At 37.6% G+C, this 24,484-nt stretch overlaps 1 protein-coding gene across 7 annotated transcripts in view; it reads right to left on the bottom strand.

Annotated features, from left to right (window-relative positions):
• Window positions 1–18,223: 18,223 nt before the first annotated feature.
• The window catches only part of LRRC4C (leucine rich repeat containing 4C), a 178,347-nt gene continuing 172,086 nt past the window's right edge, over window positions 18,224–24,484 (bottom strand). For all 7 annotated transcript variants that reach the window (XM_077964802.1, XM_077964803.1, XM_028833513.2 and 4 more), the window contains one exon: window positions 18,224–20,356. In XM_077964802.1, coding sequence (XP_077820928.1) covers window positions 18,392–20,314 — 1,923 coding nt within the window. In that variant the 5' untranslated portion in view covers window positions 20,315–20,356 and the 3' untranslated portion in view covers window positions 18,224–18,391. The remainder of the gene's footprint in view (window positions 20,357–24,484) is intronic.

Genomic DNA, 24,484 nt, shown 5'->3' with positions numbered 1-24,484 from the left:
ACGTGGATTTATGTCCACACATGTATATACTCACGAAAATATTAGAGTCATGCAGTTTAAAAGAAGTCAAAAATTTTAATGGAAATTTGGAACCCAAAAATAAAGGCTAAAATATTGTATCTAGTGTCTGAATGGCTACTAAAATAGTAAAAATATTTAAAATGGAAAAAGTGAATAGTTGGAGTTAGAAAAGATGTAATGGTTTGATGGTGTTCTACCCCTTTCCCTGCTGTTCCTGTTTCAAAATGACAAATGGGCAAACTTAGTAGGGTGTGGATTGATTCAAGGAAAGTATGGCTGTGTAAAGATAGAATCTGTCAATAGGCTTAAAGGCAACAGGTAAAGATTTTTAAAGTACAATATTTCCATAGCCATGGGACAGGTGAACAGAAGTTTCCAGGTATAAAATAAAACAAGAAACTACAAAAATAATTTTTCTGCGAACATGTTTGTGCTTATGTTTCTAGGACCCAAGTAAAGGTAAAAGCAAAAACTATACACACTTGATTCACTGGATACAAACAGACATAGCACAGGTGCTTACCAAATTCTAAGTAATCAATGAAAATGTAGAAACTCTAGATTTTAAACTCCAGAAAGAAAACCTATCTAAATTCTAATATTGTAAGATACTCAGAAGGCTTGTAATGAATGGTGATAATCTTCCTCCTGGATACTGTGCTAGTAATCATCCAATCAAAGAACCAGAGAGAAACTGATGTAGAATCCAAACCATTTATTATCAGACTTACAGATTGAAAGACTGTGATTTTAAGATTCTATGTGTGACTAAAAACATCTTATTCTTTTTTTTTTTCTTTTTGAGACGGAGTCTTGCACTGTTGCCCAGGCTGAAGTGCAGTGGTGAAACCTTGGCTCACTGCAAGCTCCACCTCTCAGGTTTACACCATTCTCCTGCCTCAGCCTCCTGAGTAGCTGGGACTATAGGCCTCACTACCACGCCTGACAAATTTTTTGTACTTTTTTTTAGTAGAGACGGGGTTTCACCGTGTCAGCCAGGATGGTCTTGATCTCCTGACCTCGTGATCCGCCTGCCTTGGCCTCCCAAAGTGCTAGGATTACAGGTGTGAGCCACTGCGCCCAGCCAAAACTTATTATTTTTTGCTTTTCCTCTGTCCCCCAACCAATTCTGACATTTATTATGTTGATCCAGGTGAGGTTACCTGCTCATGACTCTATTTTTTTTTTTCATTGCTTAATGATTAGCATAGACATGTTTCTCTCTGACCTGCACTACAAGCAAAATAAACCCAGTCATCATGACCCAGCTGAAGGTTCCAGCTCTTTCCATGTTTTCAAACTGTTACTTATTAATATATAAGTAAATTTATTATTGTGTAATAAATATATACTGCTATGTTTTGCAGCTGTTTCGCAGACAGCTTATGAATAACATTTTATAAAAAAATTAAAAATCATGGTCACTTACCAATTTTAATACTATTTTTTTGAAACAAATACCAAAGCATTTTTAAAAAGCTTTCCAAGCCTTGGATTAATAATACACATGATGTCACCTAACACTCGGTGACAGGCCCCTGAGATGGCAGAGGTGTGTATTACTTTACTTCTCGTGTGTGCCTTGGTGTTCACAGCAAAATGGTTACCTGTAATCTGGTCTCCAGAGGTTTTATTTATTCATACTGCAGCATCCACTACTTTCCTTGAATTTCTCTTCAGTGGTCTAATCACAAGTATAAAAGCCTACATTCCTTCTATTCATTATATTTCTTATCTGACTGCATTGGAAAACTGCAACTGTAATTTTTCTCTGAGATATTATAACATCAATTAATAAATTATTTAGTAGATGATAACCTAACTTCATTCTCTTGGTGGACTTTGTAGTATTTTGAATTTCCTGTTTCATTGTTCTTCCATTAAACGCAATTCGTACTATATATTAAGGAACGAAAGAACCTCCTAAAATGGATTAGTTAGCTATTTAGGAAACTTATCAAAGGCATTTGTTTTCTATTTTTTCAAGCCACGGTAAACCAGTCTGAATGTAGATATCATGAGTTTGTGATTCTTCAGAAAATTATCTTTATTGCATGGTAATTGTGGGCTGCTTGTGTGATATAGGTCAGAAAATACAAAGTTCCATATATATGTATGTGTGTGTGTGTGTGTGTATATATATATATATTTACTTAAGGCATCTTATTTCTTCAATCCCAGCTAGAGATTTATAACTTCACTGATTCCTCATTGAATTCTCATAATCATTTTGATATGAATTTTGGCTCATATCTATTTTTCTTCTCCATGACTACCTTATTGCCTATAGGATAAAGTCTAAATTCCTTAGACTGCAACTTCACTTGTCCTGTATCTTCTTCTAATTAACATCAATCACCACCAATTTCTCTAATTCCACTACTTTAAAAGAAACTTCCCAGACTAGAATTCCCTTTGCAGTATCACCTACCCTGCAATTTTACCTTAGAGCAGTTAACGCAGCTGCAATTAATTATCTGTGTCACCTGTTTCTGTTTCTGGCCTGGGATTCATATTTACAGAGATAACCTCAGGGCCTAGCATAGGGTCTTATCTACAGTGAAAACAACAAATATTTCTTTAGTGGCTGTTTAATTAATGTTTTTCTCTTCCTCTTCACACCTATGAAATGTTATTTCTCACAGTTCTTTCTTTTCCCACTGAAATAGCTATATTGCATAGTAGGTGATTTCGCCCACTCTGTTTTCACTACAAATTTTGTATTGATGACTGTGAGATTCATATTACCAGCCCAGAAAAGCTTCCTACTGGACAACTCTACTAGGATTTCCCATAGGTATCCAAACTCCATACAATTAAAATTTGGCTTTACCTTCTGAGACAGCCCGTGGGAGAGGGTCCGTGGAGTAACTCCAACCAGCCTGCCCGCTGAGATGGAGCCTAGGGAAGGTCAGGATGTTTGCAGCAGGGTGAGCCTGAGCCTGGCCCCTCCTCTTCCTGTGTGGAACCTGGGATTCTAACCCTCTGGCCGGAAGTGCTCTAGCGGAGGTACTCTGGCCTTGAGAGAGTACCTGTTTCCCTCTTTTTTTCTTTTTTTCTTTTCCCCCAATAAAACCCTTCTTTACTCATCCTTTAAACTGGTCTGCAAGTCTAAATTTTCATGGCCATGAGATGGACAAGGACCCCATCTTTAGATGAACTAAGGAAAAGTCATGCAACATTTTTCTGTAACGTGGAGGCTCCAGAAGCCCTGAGTGAAAGGGAGACTCAAAGCTTCTCACTGTTGCTTCTCAACCTTTTAATCTTCAGACTTCTGAGTGTGGGGGAAGCCATGCCTCCACCCCGCGTAGCTCCCGGGCCTTTTCATGGCCTTTTCCTTCCTTTTTTGGGACCCACCGGTAACCAGCAGCTCCCTCTGCTCCCCGCTCCCTGCTGGTGCTGGGACCCACGGCCTAAGGGTCCTGCACAGCCGGCTGGCTCGTTCCCAGCCCCTGTAGGCTGCCCCAGCCTTCCCCTTCCCTGTCCAAGGGGTTTAACTCTATCAGACAGTAATTAAGCTTAAACTTGTCTCCCTGGTGGAGGAACCACTTGCATAAGAATAAGAGGTTGCACTTTTAAACGGTTTTTCTGTTTCTTCTCTGTCCCCTTCTCTACCCTGTCAGCAAGCTAACTTTTAAAGTTTTTTTTTTCTTGTAGATGTTTTACTAGGCCAACTATAACCGTATTCTCTGCAAAGTTTTTGTTGTGAAATCAAGCTTCCATCTTGTTTTACATCCTGAGGGCATGGCTGGTAACTGCTTGGCAAGGCTTAGTTTAGCAATACTGCCTGAGGGGATGAGCCCTCCCAGCTTAGATGTCTGCAAGTTTGTTTTCTTAGCCCTGTTTCTTTTTTCTTTTCTTTTCTTTTCTTTTTTTCTTTCCTTTTCTTGAGATGGAGTTTCACTCTGTCGCTCAGGCTGTAGTGCAGTCCATGATCTCGGCTCACTGCAACCACCGCCTCCCGGGTTCAAGTGATTCTCCTGCCTCAGTCTCCCAAGTAGCTGCGATTACAGACGCCTGCCACCATGCCCAGCTAATTTTTATATTTTTAACAGAGACGGGGTTTCACCGTGTTGGCCAAGCTGGTCTTGAACTCCTGACCTTAGGTGATCTGCCCGCCTTGACCTCCCAAAAACCTGGGATTAACAGGCATGAGCTACTGCACCTGGTCACCTAGCCCAGTCTCTTAAAGCGCCCCACCCAGCGACTGGGTTTTTTTTTTTTTTTTCTGCCTGTCTGTGTGTGTACTCTGTGTAATGTCTGTCAAAAGAGCTCTAATTAATTTGGCCTAAAGAAACATAAGCACTTGGATCTTACATTTTTTAAAGAGAAGATAAAATCTGTGGTAACTTCCGGTTCCCTGACTTTAATCTTTCAGAAATAAAAACAGCCCTGAAAACTATTAGTAAAATGCAGATCACATGCAAGGTTTGATAAGTGTTTTAAGGTTACAAACTGCTTTTTGAGTTTTGAGAACTATTTGACTTGGCGGCTTCACAATTGCTAAGACCTGGGGACAGATGGAACTAACCGCTCTTAACTAAGAAGGCAAACCTTGGCTGCAATTAGCACACAATTAAAGCAACTTACCAAGTTTTACCTTAAAGTTAAAAATTGCTGGGAGTTACTGAAACTCCTAGAGATACATTTACATGCAAGGTGTGTAAAAACAATACAATGTATTTTTAGGTAATAGGTTATAAGGACGCATGGAAATGTAAACTAAAAGGATTGTTTTAAGTTAAAATAGGAAAAAGCTGAAGGTTCAAAGAAGTGGTGGAAGAATGGTGGAAGTGAATCTTCCAGAAGAGGTTATCTGTGTAAGCGTATTGACTAAATTCAATAAAAGGTATTTATAGTTTTTCTGTAAATTGAGCATTGAAATAAAAGCATAACAAGGTTTTCCTAAGGTGCTAATCTGCTTTTTAGCAAAATTTATAAAGGGTTATAAAAGGTTTTTGCTTCTTTTAAATTTCTGAATCATAATTTTGGCAAAATAAATAATTTACAGTAATCTGGAATTCTATTTCATAGTATCAAGTGTTTTAAACTTATAACATTTAACAGCCTTTCCAAAATCAAACTTCAGCTTCAAAATTGTCTTTCCTGGCCCAGTGCAGTGGCGAGAGACCGAGGCAGACGGATCATGAGGTCAGGAAACCAAGACCATCCTGGCTAACACAGTGAAACCCCGTCTCTACTAATACAAAAAATTAGCTGGGCCTGGTGGCGGGCACCTGTAGTCCCAGCAACTCTGGAGGTTGAGGCAGGAGAATGGCATGAACCATGGAGGCGAAGCTTGCAGAGAACTGAGATCGTGCCACTGCACTCCAGCCTGGGGCACAGAGTAAGACTCTGTCTCAAACAAACAAACAAAAAAATTGTCTTTCCTTACACGTGGCTTTTTGAATACTTCAGGGGGTCCCTGAACTGTCCGGAGAAGAGAGGCAAAGAGAGGATTATTTGACATGTTTAGATACGTGGTATTGCCAAAATAATGCTCAATCTTCTTAGGTTATATCTTGGTGAATAATGATAATATATGTTCCTAAACTGTGTAGTATTTCTAAAATTCTAATATCTAAGTATTTGCCATCAATCATAATTAAGGTTGTTATGTTAAATTATTGTAGCACAGAGATAACCAAACTTATTTGTCAATCGTGTTTCTAACTGTAACTACCCTGGATATTTTGCTATTCACAGACAATTGTTGTTTGGTTTTAATCCGTTTCAAAAAATGATTTATAATAGGCTATAAGACTCTGACCACAGACTGTGTGGCTTAAACAACAAATTATTTGCTCATAGTGCTGGAGACTAAAAGATTGAGGCCAAGGTGCTGGCAGCATTGATATCTTAGGCTAGGCGCAGTGCCTCACACCTGTAATCCCAGCACTTTGGAAGGCCGAGGTGGCTGGATCACGAGGTCAGGAGTTCAAGACCAGCCTGACCAACTTGGTGAAATCTCATCTCTACTAAAAATATAAAAATTAACCTGCTGTGGTGGTGCACACCTGTAATCCCAGCTACTCAGGAGGATGAGGCAGGAGAACCACTTGAACCCAGGAGGCAGAGGTTGCAGTGAGCCGAGATCACAACACTGTACACTTCAGCCTGGGCAACAGAATGAGACTTTGTCTCAAAAAAAAAAAAAAAAAAAAAAAAAAGACCCTGACAGGTGCTCTCAGATACAATTTCTGATCGTGTTTGAGACAATTAGGTTTCTGATAACTTTGGAGATTGTGACATTGGAATAAAGGAAAATGTACGGGACTCATAAAGAGCTGAAATGTTCACGAATCTCAAGCAAAACAAGAATTAACTAAATTGACTGAACTCAGGAAGCTGAGCAAATCTTTTTGACTTTTGCTTGGAATATTGCTGATCCTTGTTTTGTTTTTCATAGTCAATGAAACTTATTTTGAACTATTTACGGCCTTTAATAATTAAGTAAGGTATACTCTTGTGGACAAAATTTGGGGCATGTTTGTTTCTCTCTGCCTCATTCCTCTAGAATTTGGAGACTTTCTGTAAGTATTCTTAATTTATGGCAATATTTGCATCAGTGCAATAAGAATCCATTTTTCTTTTGTGACAGAACACAATTGAAGAAAATGGTTATTTTACTAGGCTTTGACTGGAAGGGTATGCTTTGCTTTAAGGAGTCAATCTCCACTTGCAGAGCCAATAAAAGCCCAGTGCAGAAATTGGCCTCATACCCTTGCCTACACAGTCCCTATACAGGGTTCCTCACCTGTGGTCAGTAAACAATTTTACTTTCTAACAGGTCCAGGGGCTCCAAGTTTATCTTGGGACTTTAAGGGGAGAGGATGACGCAACTCACAGGTATTTGAGAATGCAAACCCATGACTGGGCTGCGCTTTAAACGGTTTTATCTGAGATTTCTTGTGGAACAGACTTCCATCAAAGCCAATCCAAAAGCCCTATGTAGAAATAATTGCTCTTGCTGCACTTTATGCAAATAATCAGGCCAAGTATAAGACTAAAGTCTATCTTGAAAACCACTCAGTCTTATCATAATTTGTTTTCTAACAACCATGATGTCTGGAGAGAAACAAATCATGCTTCAAAACTTATATATTTGTCATTAAATTCTAAACTCATTGTTTTAAGTTTCTTGCCTACATTTTAGACTAACCCTGATTGTTCCTGTGAACCAACCAGCAATCTCTGGCTGTAGGTCAGAAAGAACAAAAGGCATGGGTAATGATAAAATATGGACCAGTATTCTAGTTCTGAGCCATTATCCTGCAAATCTTTCCAGGTGATGGGAATAAATACGATGCCAATTACTCAGTAGTTTCCTTTTGGTAAAGTAAGACCAAGGGAGCTAACCAAAGCAAAGCACCATGCACCCAAATTCTAGCAAGCACAACTATAGCAGCGAGTTATCTGGATGTGTCACAAGACATCCTTTCCTCTCCCTTGTTGGAGGAGGACTCAGTTCCACAGTTTCACCTTACCATTCAGCTTATGATAAGGAGTTCATGCAACCCCTCTTGAGACACATTTTTGTCCCAAACTCAATTCCAAGCTTCAGGTCAAAGTCCCAGGAAGGAAAACTGGATCTGAGGGATCCAGAAGCAAAGACAATAGGTTAAAAGGCACAGTGCCGGTGAGGGTGGCTGATTCCCACCAATTAAGCCAACCCCAAGTTTCCTGTTTCATGGATAAAGACCACGTTAATATCCATGGCATAAATGAGGTCTAGGGAACTCCGAGGCTTCTGACAGTAGGTGGAAAAGAGGCCTAGGTGAGAGCAGATGATTCCTGTTATCTAGACCCCTCTGCTTCATGGGTGCAAGCCTCTTTAACATTCATGGCAGCACCTGCCAAGGTCGCTGGAACTCGGAGATGCAAGGTCAGAAGACAGGAAAGAGGACACTCTTCCTTGTCTCCCTTGCATACCCCAGGTATCTCCTAAGAACTGAAGGGAACCAGGGATACCTGCTCCCCTCTTTCTAGAAGGGTAGTCATTCATCTTCAGTCTGTACGCCTTTAGAATGCATTCTGAACCTTTGGGACTCCTTTGAAAAAAATGCTTTCTTTTTATTCCTTTCTCCTCCTTGGTCCTCTATTCCTAACAGGTAATTATGTCTCCATACTATGAGACAATCCCCTCAGATGCATCCTCCAAACTGGAGAGTTAATTTCCTAAACCTTAAACTGGTTGGCTTAATATTGAGCTCAGGAGATGGGAGCCCCAAAGCCCAACATGCCAGCAATGCGGTAAAGTTTTTTTTACCAGTCAGCTATTGGCCTCCATCTCCCTGTGTAAACTGGTAAAAGACCTCAGAAATTTTGAGCTGTGTTTACCCCTCCCCTTGTTTTGTTTTGATACATGTTTTCTAATAACCCAGTTTGTCTGTTCTTGCCTTCAGGCCATCAAACTCCAAACTCTCATGCAACCGGAGCCTCCACAATGGCCCCTTTTGTCAGGAACCCTTAAATAGGCCTCTGGGGACGGCCGTTTCCCTAAACAGCACCCTGTCAGCAGGAAGCAGTTAAGATCGGTCTTTGTCCTTATCCATAATCTAATGGCAGTTAGATGTAGTTCTTTAGAGGAGGGAATGAGACAGCCAGGTGGGTGGGGGTCCCTGAAGAAACCCCAACCAGCCTGCCTACTGAGGCGGAGCCCTGGGAAATTCATGACGTTTGCAGCAGAGAGGAGCCTGAACCTGGCCCCTCCTCTTCCTGTATGGAACCTGGGATTCCAACTACCTGGCAGGAAGCGCCCTAGCAGAGGGACTCTGGCGTTGTGAGAGTCTCTGTTTCCGCCCCTACTCCCCGCACCCTGGTTCTTTTTTTCTTTTCACCCAATAAAACCCTGCTTTACTCACCCTTTAAACCATCTGCAAGCTTACATTTTCAGGGCCATGGGATGGACAAGAACTCTATCTTTCGAAGAATTACAGAAAAGTCCTGCAATACTTCCTTTCCCAATCTTCACCTGGAACAACTTTTTTTCAACGAACTATAAACATTATCTTCTAATCACCCCTTACCTGCTGATTTTCTATTATTTCCACTAGTCAACAAATGTAAGAAACCTTGTTTCCTTCTCTTCATCTCATCATACAAAAAGAAAACAAGTCTAGCTAACTCAGTTCATTGTATTTTAATTGGACCTTAACTTCCACCAATTATCTCTGTTACGATAGTAAAACAATCTCCAATATGGATTTCTCTCTGACCTAGTCTTTTTAATCTTAAAGTTTTTTCTTCTGCCATGCTAGTAACCCATTCAAGGCTCAAATATATTATCAATGCCACACAACCATTTAGAAAATGTTAATATTTCACCGTTATCCATAAGTTACATTTAATAGGGTCAACATGCCATATACAGCGCCTTAAATCACTGTCTTTGTTTTGTCTTTAGCAATCTCCAAATTGAATGTTTAGTTCTATTAGAGAAACATGAAGCCACTTGCAGTCTTCTATCATCATGATGTTGCTTGTTCCTTGACTTTGCTGTATTTGTTCTGGGAAAACTGATATATCACCTTCTACCACCTGGCTAACTCCTATTCATCCAGTAGGGCACAATCTAGTTTGCTTTTATTCATATAAAAAGCAAATCTGATTCTCCATCTTCCAACTACACAGCCCAGGTCTGTTTCCCTTCTCTTTGCTTATATAATATGTGCTACCTCTTCCATTCAGTTCATCATACTGTATTTGCAATATTGTTAACTCCTTGAAGGCAAAAGCTGTGTCCCTTATTTTTGTATTAACAATAACTTTATTGTTGGCATAGCAAAAACACTCAATAAAGGTTCCATGAATAAATGAATGAATGTACTTACAAATGAAGTGACACTGAATTGGGTCAAGGATTTAAAACTAATCTACTCATTTCATATTAAAAGTTCTACAACTAGTGTTCCATTCTCAAGTCTGTCACGTATTTCTTTATGTGGAAAGCTTTTCTACCGTATTGCAATGCTAATCCATATTAACCAGTTAATTCTCTCATGTCTCCATTTATTATTATGGCAATATTTTTACTTTGGTTGCATTTATTATTTACCAAAGGTAATGCTTTTACTAAACATAAAAAATAACTAACCAATACTGAAGGGACTTAAATTTGTCAGGAGCACTCAGTTGGGATAATTCAATTTTTAAAATTTAGTACTGTTTATTTGAGTTGACTCTCCAACTTTCAGAAGTTAAATGTCTTGCTTTTAAGGGCATGTCTTATTTTTTTTTTTTTTTTCTGTTTTTTTAGCTACTTGGCAAGTGAAAAATGGTTGCAGCCTAATGGTTACCGCTTAAGTTTAGACAACTTTAAATAGTGTGTTGTATTCTAAGAAGGATGAATTGGATGATTCTACTGACTTCATAAAAACAATGTACATAATGAGATGTTAAAGAACTATTGAAGTTAGGAAAGATAATTTTATTTTCTTATGGAAAGGGACTAGAATATGCTGGTTTAGCTACTGTGGTATTCAGGGATATCCATCAATGACATTTGATTAGAATATAAAAGTGAATCATAGTGCAACCCTAAAATAAAATATCTAAAACTGTATAATTATGATAAAAAAGTGTTGATGATTGATTTATTTTCATCTTTGAATGCTGGCTGATCCATAACGTCTTCAATTTGAAGTTCCTCTATGAAATTCAATAATAGTCAATACAAAAATAGTTCAAACATTGCCACATTAACCAAGCCAGTGCTTCAAAGGTGCTGTCCTATCCATTTCATTAGCAAACTTGACTGAACAAGAATAAGACTAACATTGATTACCAAAATGTGTCCCCAAAGAGAACCCAGTTTCCAGGAAAATATAATCCAATAGAACACAAGAAATAAAATATACTGAGAGCATTAATAGTTTTCTGTTCTGAAAAATAAATGCTATTGCTTAAATAAGACTTTCTATAGCCATCTGAAAGCTCCAATTCTCTTCTTTTATCTTAGGTTTTCTTTCTCATTATTAGCCAATAATGGGAGCGTTTACTCTCAAAGTCTTTATCCTTACAATGGAGATAATGATACCTACCTTAGAGGGCTTTGTAAGAACTAGAGACGATATATACGTAGGTGTCCTGCAAATGGTAGTTATGATTGTTGACATTCCCAGACACTAACTTTTCCTTGAGGGCAAGTTGTGCTTTTGATACTTCGGTTGCACTCCAAGGAGTGTTGTCTAGAAATAATTCTAGGAAATTTGACATTACTATAATTTGCTCTTGTCATCACTTTGCCCCAGTTGGAAACAGGTATACTAGCCATTGGCTACTTGTGGTCAGTGCTACCTTGCGTTGTTGTTAACAATGAGATAAACATATTAATATGAATTTGGAAACCAAGATGACAGTTACCAGAAAGTGAGGTTCTGATCATGGTGAGCAACCATCTTGATTTGCCCTAGACTACGGGGTTTCTGGAATGCAGGGCTTTCAGTACTAAAACCAGGAACATCTGTGCAAACTGAGATACGTTGGTTACCTTATCTTGTGGGCGTGATTTAAAAGTTTTGTTCATTGCTCTATATCCAGAGCTGCAAATAGTGCCTGGCATTAAGTAGGTTCCTCAATTCATATACACTAAATGAATCTATTCTAAAATAAACATAATCTAATCATTTTTTCCACTTTTACCATTTACTTCTTTTTCTTCTCCAGTGTTGTTTCCCCAGCATCTCTTCCTTTCTATCGTGTTTATAGGTTCAAAACATCAATAATTCCACACACAGGCATATGCACTATTTATGAAATATCTGATGGTTGAATTTGAAATACCTACTATTATTTCAAGGCTCCACAAATGAGAAAATAGGTGAAAGCACTTTCTGAGCTACAAAGCATGTAATTTTTACTTTTGAGTCATTATATCTTATGAATGCCTAATGGTATCCCACTAATTTCTAAGCGCTCATGGTTTATTTCTGATATTTATCTAATTGTTGATTTTTTACTGCTTAATATTGGTGCTTGCTATGATTACTAAAATGGCTTTCAAATAACAGTTACTAATCACTCTCAGGATTTATAATAAATTGAGTTTTATGAAAGTTTAATGATAATATTAAAACTATGTTGGCTAATAGATTATTTTAGTAGCATATATTTTCTGACGAATATTCTATCTATCCATATATATTGGCACTTGTCTTTCACAAGAAATGGGATGATGTTTTTGTTATAAAATTATATATATATAATCTGCAGTTTTAAAGCATTTTTCAATATTGTGAAAATTTCCATTCTTCTTAAAGTTTATATTAATAATAATAAAACTATCAGGTCTTTTAAGTGGGATTTAAGAGGAGAATGAAAAAGAGGCACACTTCAATCCCTAGGCAATAATTCACTCGCTTATATTAGTTGCCCGATATTGTTTAGAGTTGAATTCCAGATTGCATAACTAAATGTTGAACAGTATTGACAGATTTTGATTTTATACTTCTCTTAGAAAACCTGAAAATGTGCTGAAAAATGAAAACCAGGGATACAATCAACTTTCAAATAAGGTAAGAATATGTATTGAAAAACCAAAATGTAATTGAGCACATAAACATTGTCATTAATTATTTTAGAGTGACTTGTTTGCAAGACTCTTGAAAATGTTTCAGATGAAAATACATAGCTACATGACATTTTTTTAAGGTCAGAATTAACTGAAGTTCATTCTCTAAGAATCCATTTATGCTGAGAAACATCTTTACAAGCATCCGTTAGTCTGCTTCAGGGCAACTGGAAAGAGAAACTGTATTACTTTTCTCATTTTGTAAAATATTATTATGATAATTTTAATAGAAGTAGCTACAGGAACTGGAAGTCCATTTCAACATCTAACTTTTAAGGCATTTTACAAATTTTATTAAGATTAATATTTTTTCATAATTCCATTAGTAAAACCTGAGATTTCCCTAGTATTACAAATTTTTTGATTAAAATTTGATAGTAACTACAATAAAAAGTACATATCATAAATATATTTATTTTGTGCATGTTTTAATATATTTACTTGAGGTTTCATATATTCCTCTTAGAAGTCTATAGACTTTACAAAACTAGCAAATGTGCTTAAATAGCAATTGGTGAGTTTCACTTTTTACTTCTTTCAATGTGGAAGGGCTGAGAAGTAAGGGGATAAACTAATTGTCATTCACTAGACTTATTAATATATAGGCACAATAGTTGCTAACGGTGCCCATAATGGGTTTCCATCATAACTGAACTAGGGTTGAACTTGGTGGATGCTCTGGCAAGTTTTCAAGTTTAGAGGACATCAATCAGAATATGTTCTACTGCCACCACACAGATCAGCCCCTCTTCTTCAAACAACATTGAATCTTCCCTTTCATCAGGATAAAAAGCAATATATTCACTACTTCTGGCAATGAGATAAAGGCAGGATTGATGCCATTTGGACGAGTCAAATTCAGCAATTCAGCATCAAATATATAATAAAGTGCAGCATTAATAATCTGGAAAATGAAATTAAATTACTAGACCAAATAATGAAAAATAAGACTTCATGGTCTGATTTTCATAGGCCTTCCTTTCTGTTTTTGGTGCAAGGGATAGATGGATGTGCTCATTTTCTGCATAGAACACAATTTACAAAACAAAGATTTTTCCAATATCATGTGATTCCATTAAAATAGCTTCATTTATTGTCTGCCTTGCAGCAAGTTCCTCTCTATTTTTCTTTTTTCTTAATCCTGGGCAAAACAAAAAATGAACAGCAGTTTTACATTTTACTGCTAACCATATTATAAAATTTAATTATATAATTTTACATACAATTTATATAGTTTTCTCAAATAAGGTTGAAATTTCGGAAGTTCTGTTGGCAGCAGTTTAAGAAACAGAAGGATGTGAACTGGTATGTGTTTTGAGAAGGCTTCATTCAGTATCTAAATTTGGATCCTAATTGACAGTGTGCTACATTAATTCAAGAAGATTTCTTTTTTCTCTCATACAGCCAGATGTATCGCGTTCTGTATCCCGATGGAGCATGAGAAGACAGTGGTGTCCCAGCTGCTTCCTATCTAATATGTACAGAGCTTTTAGGAATTCACATTTCTTCTTGCAAAAGAAGAGAAAGAATTGCAGGGACCTTGATTTTTGGAAGGTAACTGTTTAGACTCATTTTTATCAGAAGTAGCTATTGTACAGAATCACATTCTAATCAGAAATAATGGTGCATATGTAATTTCAGGATGTTTTATAAGATATTTGATTCTGTGCTACTATATTTAAGAGAAAGACAGCTTTTTGCAGAGTATGACTGCTTACCCAGCATTCACATGCTATGTCTGGATAGTTAATGATATCATTATGTTCAAGATTCTTATTAAAACAAGCTGAAGCCACAAATAAGTAGTTGAACACAATATTTTAAATTATATTGCTTTAGAGTGCCACATTGCATTTGTAAGCACTCATCTAACTCTTCAACTTTATCTAAATATCTTGAAGATTATCCCAAAAAGATGAGACTGAAGTTTTTTGTTTTTTGTTTTTCACCTTTATCAATCTTTACCTTAAAAATGTTGGATACTCTGGCGCCATCTACTTAATAATCTACTTAATATGTTTTTATGTTTCAGTGAAGGCTATTTTTTTTTTTTTTTTTTTGAGACGGAGTCTGGCTCTGTCGCCCGGGCTGGAGTGCAGTGGCCGGATCTCAGCTCACTGCAAGCTCCGCCCCCCGGGTTTACGCCATTCTCCTGCCTCAGCCTCCCGAGTAGCTGGGACTACAGGCGCCCGCCGCCTCGCCCGGCTAGTTTTTTGTATTTTTTAGTAGAGACGGGGTTTCACCGTGTTAGCCAGGATGGTCTCGATCTCCTGACCTAGTGATCCGCCCGTCTCGGCCTCCCAAAGTGCTGGGATTACAGGCTTGAGCCACCGCGCCCGGCCAGGCTATTCTTAATATGCCTTCTTCCTTTTCTTTCCGCCATGTAAATAGCCCTTACATTGTCAAGAATTTTTACCCCCAGCACATCTATATTTAGAATTTTATTTCATGGTAAACGGGTCTCAAACAATATCCTAATATTTAATTTTTTGATTATAAGGACTAAAAGCAATTATGAACTAGCCACATTTTCTTTATCAAAAAAATTTTTTATCACTCTTCCATATGCAAATAACCTATTTCAGTCTTTGAAAAAGATACACGATTTCAGAATATTTGAAATACGAGAGGAAATTATTAAAGCTTTATCAGAGCCTATATGTGTAAGCTACACCAAATCCTTTTATTATTTTGCTAATGCAAATACATCTGTACACTTTCAAAAGAGTGTTCAAGACTAAGGTCATGGCAGATGTGGAGGAGTAAAATTCCTGAATAGAAAAAGATGTTAGAGAATCTTCTTTCTGAAGCATCTTGGATGTTTAGGGAAGCAAAATGCATACTATTAGTAGGAAATACAAATACACACACACACACACACACACACACACACACACAGATTATCACTGGGTTACTTTAACTTGATGAATTGTAAATGGTGTGTTTTTGGTGTGCATATTTCAGAATACTGCCACCCAGTTGCCTTTGGATAGACTACAAGGAGCAGTAGACATAGAATTATATTTTGGTACAACAGTATAGCGAATATTTAAACAGTCATCTAGGCTTCCTGCTAAACTAAGTAAATTCACGTTTGTAATGGTCTCTAATACATCAGTGCAGCTACTGTTCTGATGGGCCAAGGGTCAAATATGTTATGCAGGGAAAATAGAGGCTTACTGTTAATCAGAAACATCTAGAATTCATTTTAGATTTCTTTAAATAATAGATTTATAGCACTCTACCCTTTATCCCCAAAACCTGAAATGAGGACCTTTGGTAAAAGAGTTTCTAAATTTATTATAGAAGCCAAGTCTGGTTTATTTAAACCTTGCATCAATTTTTTTCACAAAATATATTCATTAGTACTATACTATAACCTCCTAGAAGACTGAATTGTATGCTTTAGATTCCAACCTAACTTTTTAAGTACAAGTTCACCTTTCATCCTATTTGGTAGCATTTTTCTAACTGCTCAGCCACCTCTCACAGCCAAGGGTAATTGCATACTTGGACTAAACCTGCAAGAATTCTAAGCTTAAAATGAAAGAAGCTTCAGGGTCAGCAAAGACAGAGTTTGGTGAACGCAAGCCAAGTAGAGAAAGCAGGATCATTTTCCCTCTCGATTTATATCACTTTTGTTTGTACTAGCACTTGCTTGTTGTTATAGATATTTGTTGGTGTTTTTTGTTGTTGCTTGTTTGTGTTTTTGTGATCTGCAGGTTGGGAATGTGTTAAGTATATTCAATACTGAATAACTTGACAAACAATAGTCAAAATATGTTTTCCCTTTTCTTGAGTCTTCACAGTGAAACCAAGTGTGGATTGTGTTCCTAACAAAGGGAGGTAAGATATAAGGAAGAAAAAAGCCAGATAATTGGTGATCAAAAAAATAGAAGCAAGACTCTTGCATGCTCTCCTTCATTTCCCGTCTTTTTCTCCCATTTTCTCTGACCTACTTTGCTATTAATAATTGATTTTTCACACCTGGAAACCACAAAACCATGGACTAAGTTTCAGCCTGCAGAATTAAGTGTGAGTATCCAAGCTTCTTAGCCATTAGGAGCTGAAGTTTTCTTCAGCTTGGTCAGTCCTTGTTTCACCACCAAGGTAGCAAGTTTCAAGGCCAATAATGAGATCTGTATATATTCACTTGTTTCACATAAAGATAGAAATCATATACATAATATATGAAAATATCAGGAGAATGCCAAGGTGCAATAACCAGAAAGTTCCCTTTTTACTTGGGATCCAGTGTATGGTCTCTTAGCCAAAATGCCCCCAGCTCCTTAAAAAATACCATTAATTATTACCACTGATTTAGCATTGCCCTCTTCTGGTATGTATTCATCCTTCAGAGCAAATCTAAACCCACACTTCTTATAGCTCTGCAGTTTGCATTTAGAAAAAGATAATCAATCACCTCTTCCAAAAAGATGGAAGAAACCAGAAATCCAAGAGCTTTGTATAATAACAATAATCTAATAATCTAATATTTTGAACGTTAAGGGTCTGATTCACAGCCTTTCACCTAACAGTAAAATTAGAGCTGGCAACCAGTAATGAACTGAGATGATTTCTTTAATCATTTTTATATAGATTGGGAGTAATGCAAGAGCAGGAACCAGATCTTGTCAACTGTGCACCCACGATACTAAAATCTGTATTTTGCACACAGTAGGTCTTTAATAATTATCATTGAATTGAACTGAATTTGCTAATACTCATCACCAAATATTCTTTTTCAGCTCTAGATGATTTAGAATACTTTCATGTTTTGCGGTTATAGTTCATCTGACCAATGAAATTACGTTTAGGAGACAGTAAATAAATTATACTGAAACTTTCCTTCAAGTAGAATTAAATTTACTTCACAAAATCATTATTTTTGAACCTGAGCATTCTACAAAGTATAAGCCTAATGAGAAGGAAAAAATACCACAGCATCCTTAAACATAGATCTAAAACTCAAGTCAACTAGTCAAACAGGACCCTGTAGAGATTGGTTTTGTGACTGAAGAATACTGTAGTATTTTCTTTCTTAGAAAGCAGAAAATCTAATTACCTTCAAGTTTCTCACATTTGAGCCATACTACAAATGAGTTGTGTCCAGGTACAGAAAAACCAACAATATTTTATTTATAATCTTATTTTTAGCTTTTTAACTACAAATTCTGGTTCTAGAGTTGTTTAAAAGTCATGGGTTTTATAGATGCTCATATGCAAATTAATCTGTTGTTTGCTTACTTTTCTTTTCCATAGAATGGTCTCCCTCATAAATACAGAACAGGTCATTACATGAAAAATATAAGATCTTGCATTTTTTTCCTTGTTCTCTCTTAAAAATCTATTTCTAATATTGCATTCCCCATTGGATTACTTCATATGGGTATGAGGGAAAAAGAAAAAAATTAAAAAAAGAGAGAGAGAGACAAAATAGACTGGATCTCACCACTAGAATTCACCATAAAAATCTCAAAGTGTAACAGAATTCTTACAAAATTTCCTAGACCAGTTCTTTAAGGAATTGAGATCTGCTATGAAAAATATGGCAATCAGGGAAGGGAGGAACGAGATGTGGGAAAATAGTGAATAAGTGCAGCAAAAACAGGTTCTGAGGAATACACATAATTTTGTCTGCTTTAGATCACAATAGAATTTTTAATAAATAAATTTCTTTTCTTTTTTGTTTTTTTGTAAAGACACTTTTTTGAAACAGTAGATTTAGCCCAGTCATTTGTGTCATTTTTAATAAACTGTCTTTTTTTTGATTGTTTGTTTTTTGTAACTGTAAATGTTTTAGATTTGAGTCTCTTGTACATTGTCTTTAGAGTTCATTCGGATCAATAACGGTTCATGCACTGAACTGTGTATTGAATTTATTGTGTTAACTGTTGTTGTGTGGTTGAAGGGAGATTTGTATGAGTTATAGTGATTTAGGTGCTCATGCTCGATAGCAGGCATGGGCAGGTGGCTTTCCATGGGTGTGTCTCCCGTAATCTCATCATCCACATTAATTATTTCAACAGTCCTTGTTGGGGCGTGATGGTTTTGCCGATGGTGCTGCTTCCTCATCTTGTAGAAAATGACCAGCATCACTGCAGCCATGAGTGTGATGGCTACAAAACACCCAATGATGATTTTGGTAGTCTTCATGACCTCATCAATTCCTGGGATCCCACTGTTTATATCAGTCACTGGGATGGTGAAGGTTTTCTCTGTCGATCTTGTGCTCTGTGGCGTGAGAGAGGTGGTCACATTGGTGGTCTCCCAGTCGACCACTGGAGTGGGACCCACATTGTTATCTGTGGTCCGTGCCTCATCCTGAGACGGTTCCATAGTCTCTACTGTGACAGTTGAAAAGTAGGAGAAAGGAGTAGTGGTTGCTGCAGTAACATTCAGGGTGGCTGAAGCAGTAGTATTCCCAACGGAATTACTCACCATACATGTGTACATGCCTGTATCTTGCACGGTTACATTTGTGAAATTTAACGTACCATCACTGAGCACAGCTATCCGCACTTTGTACGCCCCATGTGTCATGACTGTTCCGTTTGGAGTAATCCAAGATACAGATGTCAGCGATGTGGAAGCCCGACATTTCAGCTCAGCTGCCATGCCTTCAGTGACATTGAGGTCTGCAGGGGGCTCCACAATCACCGGAGCATAGCATGTGAAGTAATTCTGGTCAAGCTCTCCAATGTACCTCCCCTTTAGATTGGGAGGAGTGTTACACCGGGCACAACAAGCTGTGTTGGAGGGGGCCATGTCTTTTATCCACCAACTGAGCCACAGTATGTCACAGTTACAGTTCCAAGGGTTGTGATGTAAATGTATCCGCTCTAGATGATGCAAGGGAGTGAAGAGGTCATGAGGCAGTAATGTTAGATTATTGTGTGCCAGGTTGATCTCCACTAGTGACTGAAGGTTGTCAAAGGCATTCCGTTCAATCACTTGAATCTGGGATTGTATCATCCACAGTTTTTGAAGGTGCATCAAACCCTGGAAAGAGCCAGGCCTGATGGCAGATAAATGATTCCCAGAAAGATCCAGCTCATCTAGTTTTATGAGCGGTGTGAGGTTAGGGATTTCCCGAAGGTTGCACATGGCAAGGTTCAAATACCTCAAGTTGGACAGACCTTCAAAGGCACCTTCTGAGATATATGAAAGTCTTTTCAATTCCCCTAAGTCTAGTCGGCGCAAAGAAGGAATTCTGTTAAAAGCATAAGAAGGGATGCTTTCAATGGGGTTGTTTCGCAACCAGAGCTCCTTCAGTTTAGACAAGTATACAAAAGCTCCATTCGGGATGGTAGTAAGACGATTGTCAAAGAGTTCCAGAGTGTTGAGGTTTGCCAGACCATTGAAAGCCCCAATTTCAATGGTTCTGATATGGTTCCTACTCAACTGTAGGATTTCCAAGTGCCTCAAGTGCTTGAAACTGTTCACTTTGATGATCTGGATTTGGTTCTCATGGAGGTTCAGCAGCCGTGTGTTGGTGGAGATGCCATCCGGAACCTCACGCAGGTTTTTCCGAACACAAATCACCTTGCTGAACTGGTTGCTGCAGGAGCACACAGAAGGGCAGGTCTGAGCCCGCACCAGACCAGCCACCACAAGAAGTTGAAGAGCCAGCAGCACCACAAGCAGGGGGTCAAATAGGGCCCTGTTAAACCTAGGACCTATCATTATCTGCTGTGGATGTAAGGTCATCTTGTTCAACATTCATAATTTATCTGGTGTTGGTCCTTCTAGAATTCAAACAGTCTGCAAAATAAAAGCAAAAAAACAATTATTAGATTAGATTTACTCTAAGTATCTTTCTGGAGTAATGTCAGTGATATAGTGTATCAGCTAAAGCCATTATTTGTCAGACAAATTAAAAACAAACCTAATATCCTTTATTAATCTGCGTGGTTCATATTTAGAGGAAAATGTACCTTTAATCCAAATTAGGAGCCATCCAAAGCCCACATTCCATGAGATGTATAACCACAGAGTAAGGGATCAATGAGGTAGAGGACACTAATGTATTGTTTACCAATCAAATGTGGCCCAAATGCATGAGGACATATAATATATATCCCACCACTAGCTTCAATGCCCACAGCAGATTGAAAAAGTTTAGCAAATAGGACTTTGGGGCTATATCAAACAAACTAAAAGCTCCTTTGCAAAAGTAGTAATAGCTGACATATTATATTGAAGGTTATTTTATGTGCCAAGCACCATGGGCTATGTCTAGAAGCGGTTACATAATTTGTGGTTCCCAGTGCAAAATAAAAATGTAGGAAGCCTTATAAAAATTATTAATAATATCAAATCAGTAACAAAAGACCACTAAACCAAGTGTGGGTCCATCTTAACGTGGGTTTCTTTGCAACTGCACAGGTTGTAGGCCCATGAAGCTGGTTGTGATCCCTTGTAATCCTTACAACACTTCTCTGAAGTAGGAATTGTCATCCTTTTCATTTTCAAAATGAAGAAATATCATCATAGAAGTGACATTCAAGAAGTCACATGTTTAGTAAGTATAAATCAGGGCTCAGATGCTCATTAGACTGGTACCAGGGAATATGATCTCACATGCTCCATAAAAATGTTGCTATGACAATAAAGGTAAATGCAAAATATTTTTCACTAATTTCTTTAAAATACCTGTCCTTTGGGGGTGACCTCAGCTGTAAGCACTGGCAACTTAATTTATGGTACCTGTGAAGATGCACTGAAAGAGTGACATGCACATGTATATATAAACTTCTAGAGATTCTCATATACCGACTCATTATAACATAGCTGACTGCAGCCTATAAGCAGACATACCACATATTAACTATTTTCCCATGAAACATAATTTTTATTTACAGAAAAAAAAGTATAACAGGACTATTAAGTCTTGTGTCCCTACTCTTACTGGTTTTGAGTAGATTTTTGGGAAGGAAAATAACTCATCTCCTGCATTTCTTGTGGCCACAGGAAGTCTTCCAAAGGAGCTTACGTTGTTACCAAGTATATGCCCCACTCAGCTGGCTTATTGTGGACTGGGCACCTGTGTAATAACTTCTCCCAAGTCTCTCAACTTAATAAACAATGTGTCTTCTATGAATCTCTTGGAAAGAAAAAAAAAGGGGGGCAGTGAGAGGGGTCACCACATTTCAATTCAAAAAGGTACTAATGTAGGACCCATTATGTGTCACCTGGAGCAAGTTACTTATCCTTTCTGCGGCTTAATTTCTGTCCCACTTGCAAAATGGGAATGAAGATATTAATATTACATACCACATAGGGTTGTTGTGAGGATAAAATGAGTTAATACAGAAAAAGGACTTAGAACAATGCCTCCCACATGGTCAGAACTCAATAAATGTTAGATATGATTATCATATCATGATAGATTATACAAAATATTTTTAATATGAAATATTAATTTCATTATATTAATTTCACAAATAATAGTAATCATTATGGTAATAATTATAGATTTAGAGTTATAATGAAATGTTAATTTCATTATAACTATTTTTAATATTAAAATATTTTCATATTAAATATTAAATAAATATTAAATTTAGTAATAAATTATATTAAAATATTTATAAGTTTGAAATAACAAATATAATTCTATTAATATATTAATAAATATAAAAATATTTTATTATAAAATAATCATATGTAACATTTATTGAGTTCTGACAATGTGGGAGGCATTGTTCTAAGTCTTTTCTTTTGTTTCCCTCAACCAGACATTTTGCTAAGTAGTGGGCATATAAGGATGAGGAACAGAATCCTTACCTCGGGAGAATTTAAATTTAAAGGGTGAGACAGATAGGAAAACAGATGAACTACAATGATATATGTTCATTGCTATGACAGAAGTCCACACTGGCACAAGAGCACTAACATCGGAGCAACTTAATCTATGCTGGAAAACCAAGGAGGTTTCAGAGAAGACGGATATCTGATCTAAATTTTGTAGAAGCTGCTAAGAAAAGGAAAGAAGGCCATTTTAAGCATGGAGGGATCAGCTGAACCAAGGCAAGCACACGTGAAAAATGCTAGTACATCCAGGGAACAGTAAAAAGTGCCCTCTGTCAGAATGGAAGGCCTGAGGACGAGAATGAGAAAGGAAGCTGGAATGAGATCGGGTAAAGACTCTTAAGGGTTGGTTACGTCAAACTTAAGAGTCCCAATTTTATAGTGCAGGCAACATGTTTTGTTTTTAGCAAAGAATGCTGTCATCGGCTTTGTTTTGATAAATGATGATGTGAGGTTAACATGGGGCAGAGACAAGAAATGGAAGAAACTAGTGGCAAGCAGAGCAATTAGGAAGATCTTCCTGTTGGCTCAAGTGAGTCTTGGAGAGAAGCCAATGCCAGAGAGCGATCTAGTTTCAAAGCCAGCACTTCCTTGTCTACCACCGGAGGGTTTGAGGAAGAAGGGCTGGCTCCTTTTTAGGACATGATCCTTTCACTAGTGAGAAATAGCTGCATTTACTAAATAGCCTACAGAAAGTGGAGAAGAGGCTTTTTTCCCTCAGTAATAGGAGATGCACTCTTAAGGAAAACCAGCTGCCACTAGCAATCCTTAAACATATACCCACATTTACAAAACCACTGTAAGGAACCTTGGTCTTAAGAAGGTGATATTTAAAGTCCTCAATTTGTTTCTGGTTTCAGAGGCTTTTGTGTCCTTTTCTATGACAGCAAAAATACTTGACTAATAGATTCTGAGTTACACTAATTTTTTTCCCCAGCCTTCTAAGGCCAACCAACTTGCTTCCTTCCTTGGAGCTGTTGCAGTTCTAGGTTGACTTTTCACACCATCTGGTACTGTGATTATTTGTTTCTGGGTGGTTTCCTCCATCAGCCTGTGTACTCTGTGAGAACAGGGGCCATGTCTGATGGATTCCTCTTAGCCTATTGCCAACACAGTGCCTGGCATACTGTAGACACAAAACAAAAAGATATTGAAAAATGTACAACAAAGCAAATATCTAATCACAGCCCTTTGCATATATGTAGTCACATGTTCTAATGTATTAATCATGCCTTCTTATTTTTTTGTGTTTTCTGATGTTCTAACATTTGAGGCCTTGCTGAATCTAGAGAGGCTACCCTTTCAGGGCTAGCAAATTCCTAGAAGTAGTGAAGGACTTGCCTATAAGCATGACTTTCATAAACAAACCAGCCAATCCAAAGGTCAAACCCCAGCCACCTTCTTTATCAGCTTCTCCCAAGACTCTTAACACTCAGACCACCATTCCCCTGCCCTAATCACCCCACGTCCACTTACCACTTACCAGGAAACAAGGGACAGCCCCTATGTCCCAGAGCCTGCCAAAATTATTCAAACTAGCCAATCACAAGCCCATTTACCCTGCCTTCCCCTAAAACCACAATAAAGACTCTTGCCCCCATTTTCCACTGGCTGCTCCCTACTGGCTGATCCTGCTGCTTCCCAGTGTGGCCTCCACATGCTGTGTCATGCCCCCCTCCTGTGAGTTGTGAGTAAAACATCACTTTTTAAACAGCAGCCATCTCCTGGTCTGTTGCTTCACTATAGCTAAATAGTAATAAAACCTGAATTTTAAAACAATGACTAAACAAAAAGGCCTGGCTCATCATGTCAATCCTGTTAACAGGTTTTATAGGACTACACGTGTACTCTGTCCCATTTATATCATGACAACAATGTGGTTGGTAGGTTTCACAACCTAAGTCAGATAGAGTTATCCTCCTTGTAAATTTAAATATGGCCTTAAATAACTCTTTTATGTTTTCATTATCAATTAAAAGCTATCCAAATTTCCAGTAATAATGACCATCGAAAATTTATCATTTGAGTGATTTAGTGTAGTTTTACATATGCCCTCTCTCCCTGAAACAGACATAGGTT

This window comes from Macaca mulatta, chromosome 14 (genome assembly GCF_049350105.2).
Source record: "Macaca mulatta isolate MMU2019108-1 chromosome 14, T2T-MMU8v2.0, whole genome shotgun sequence".
NCBI classification, from domain to species: domain Eukaryota; kingdom Metazoa; phylum Chordata; class Mammalia; order Primates; family Cercopithecidae; genus Macaca; species Macaca mulatta.
The sequence above is the reverse complement of the archived record's forward strand: the minus strand, read 5'-3'. Positions and strand labels throughout refer to the sequence as shown.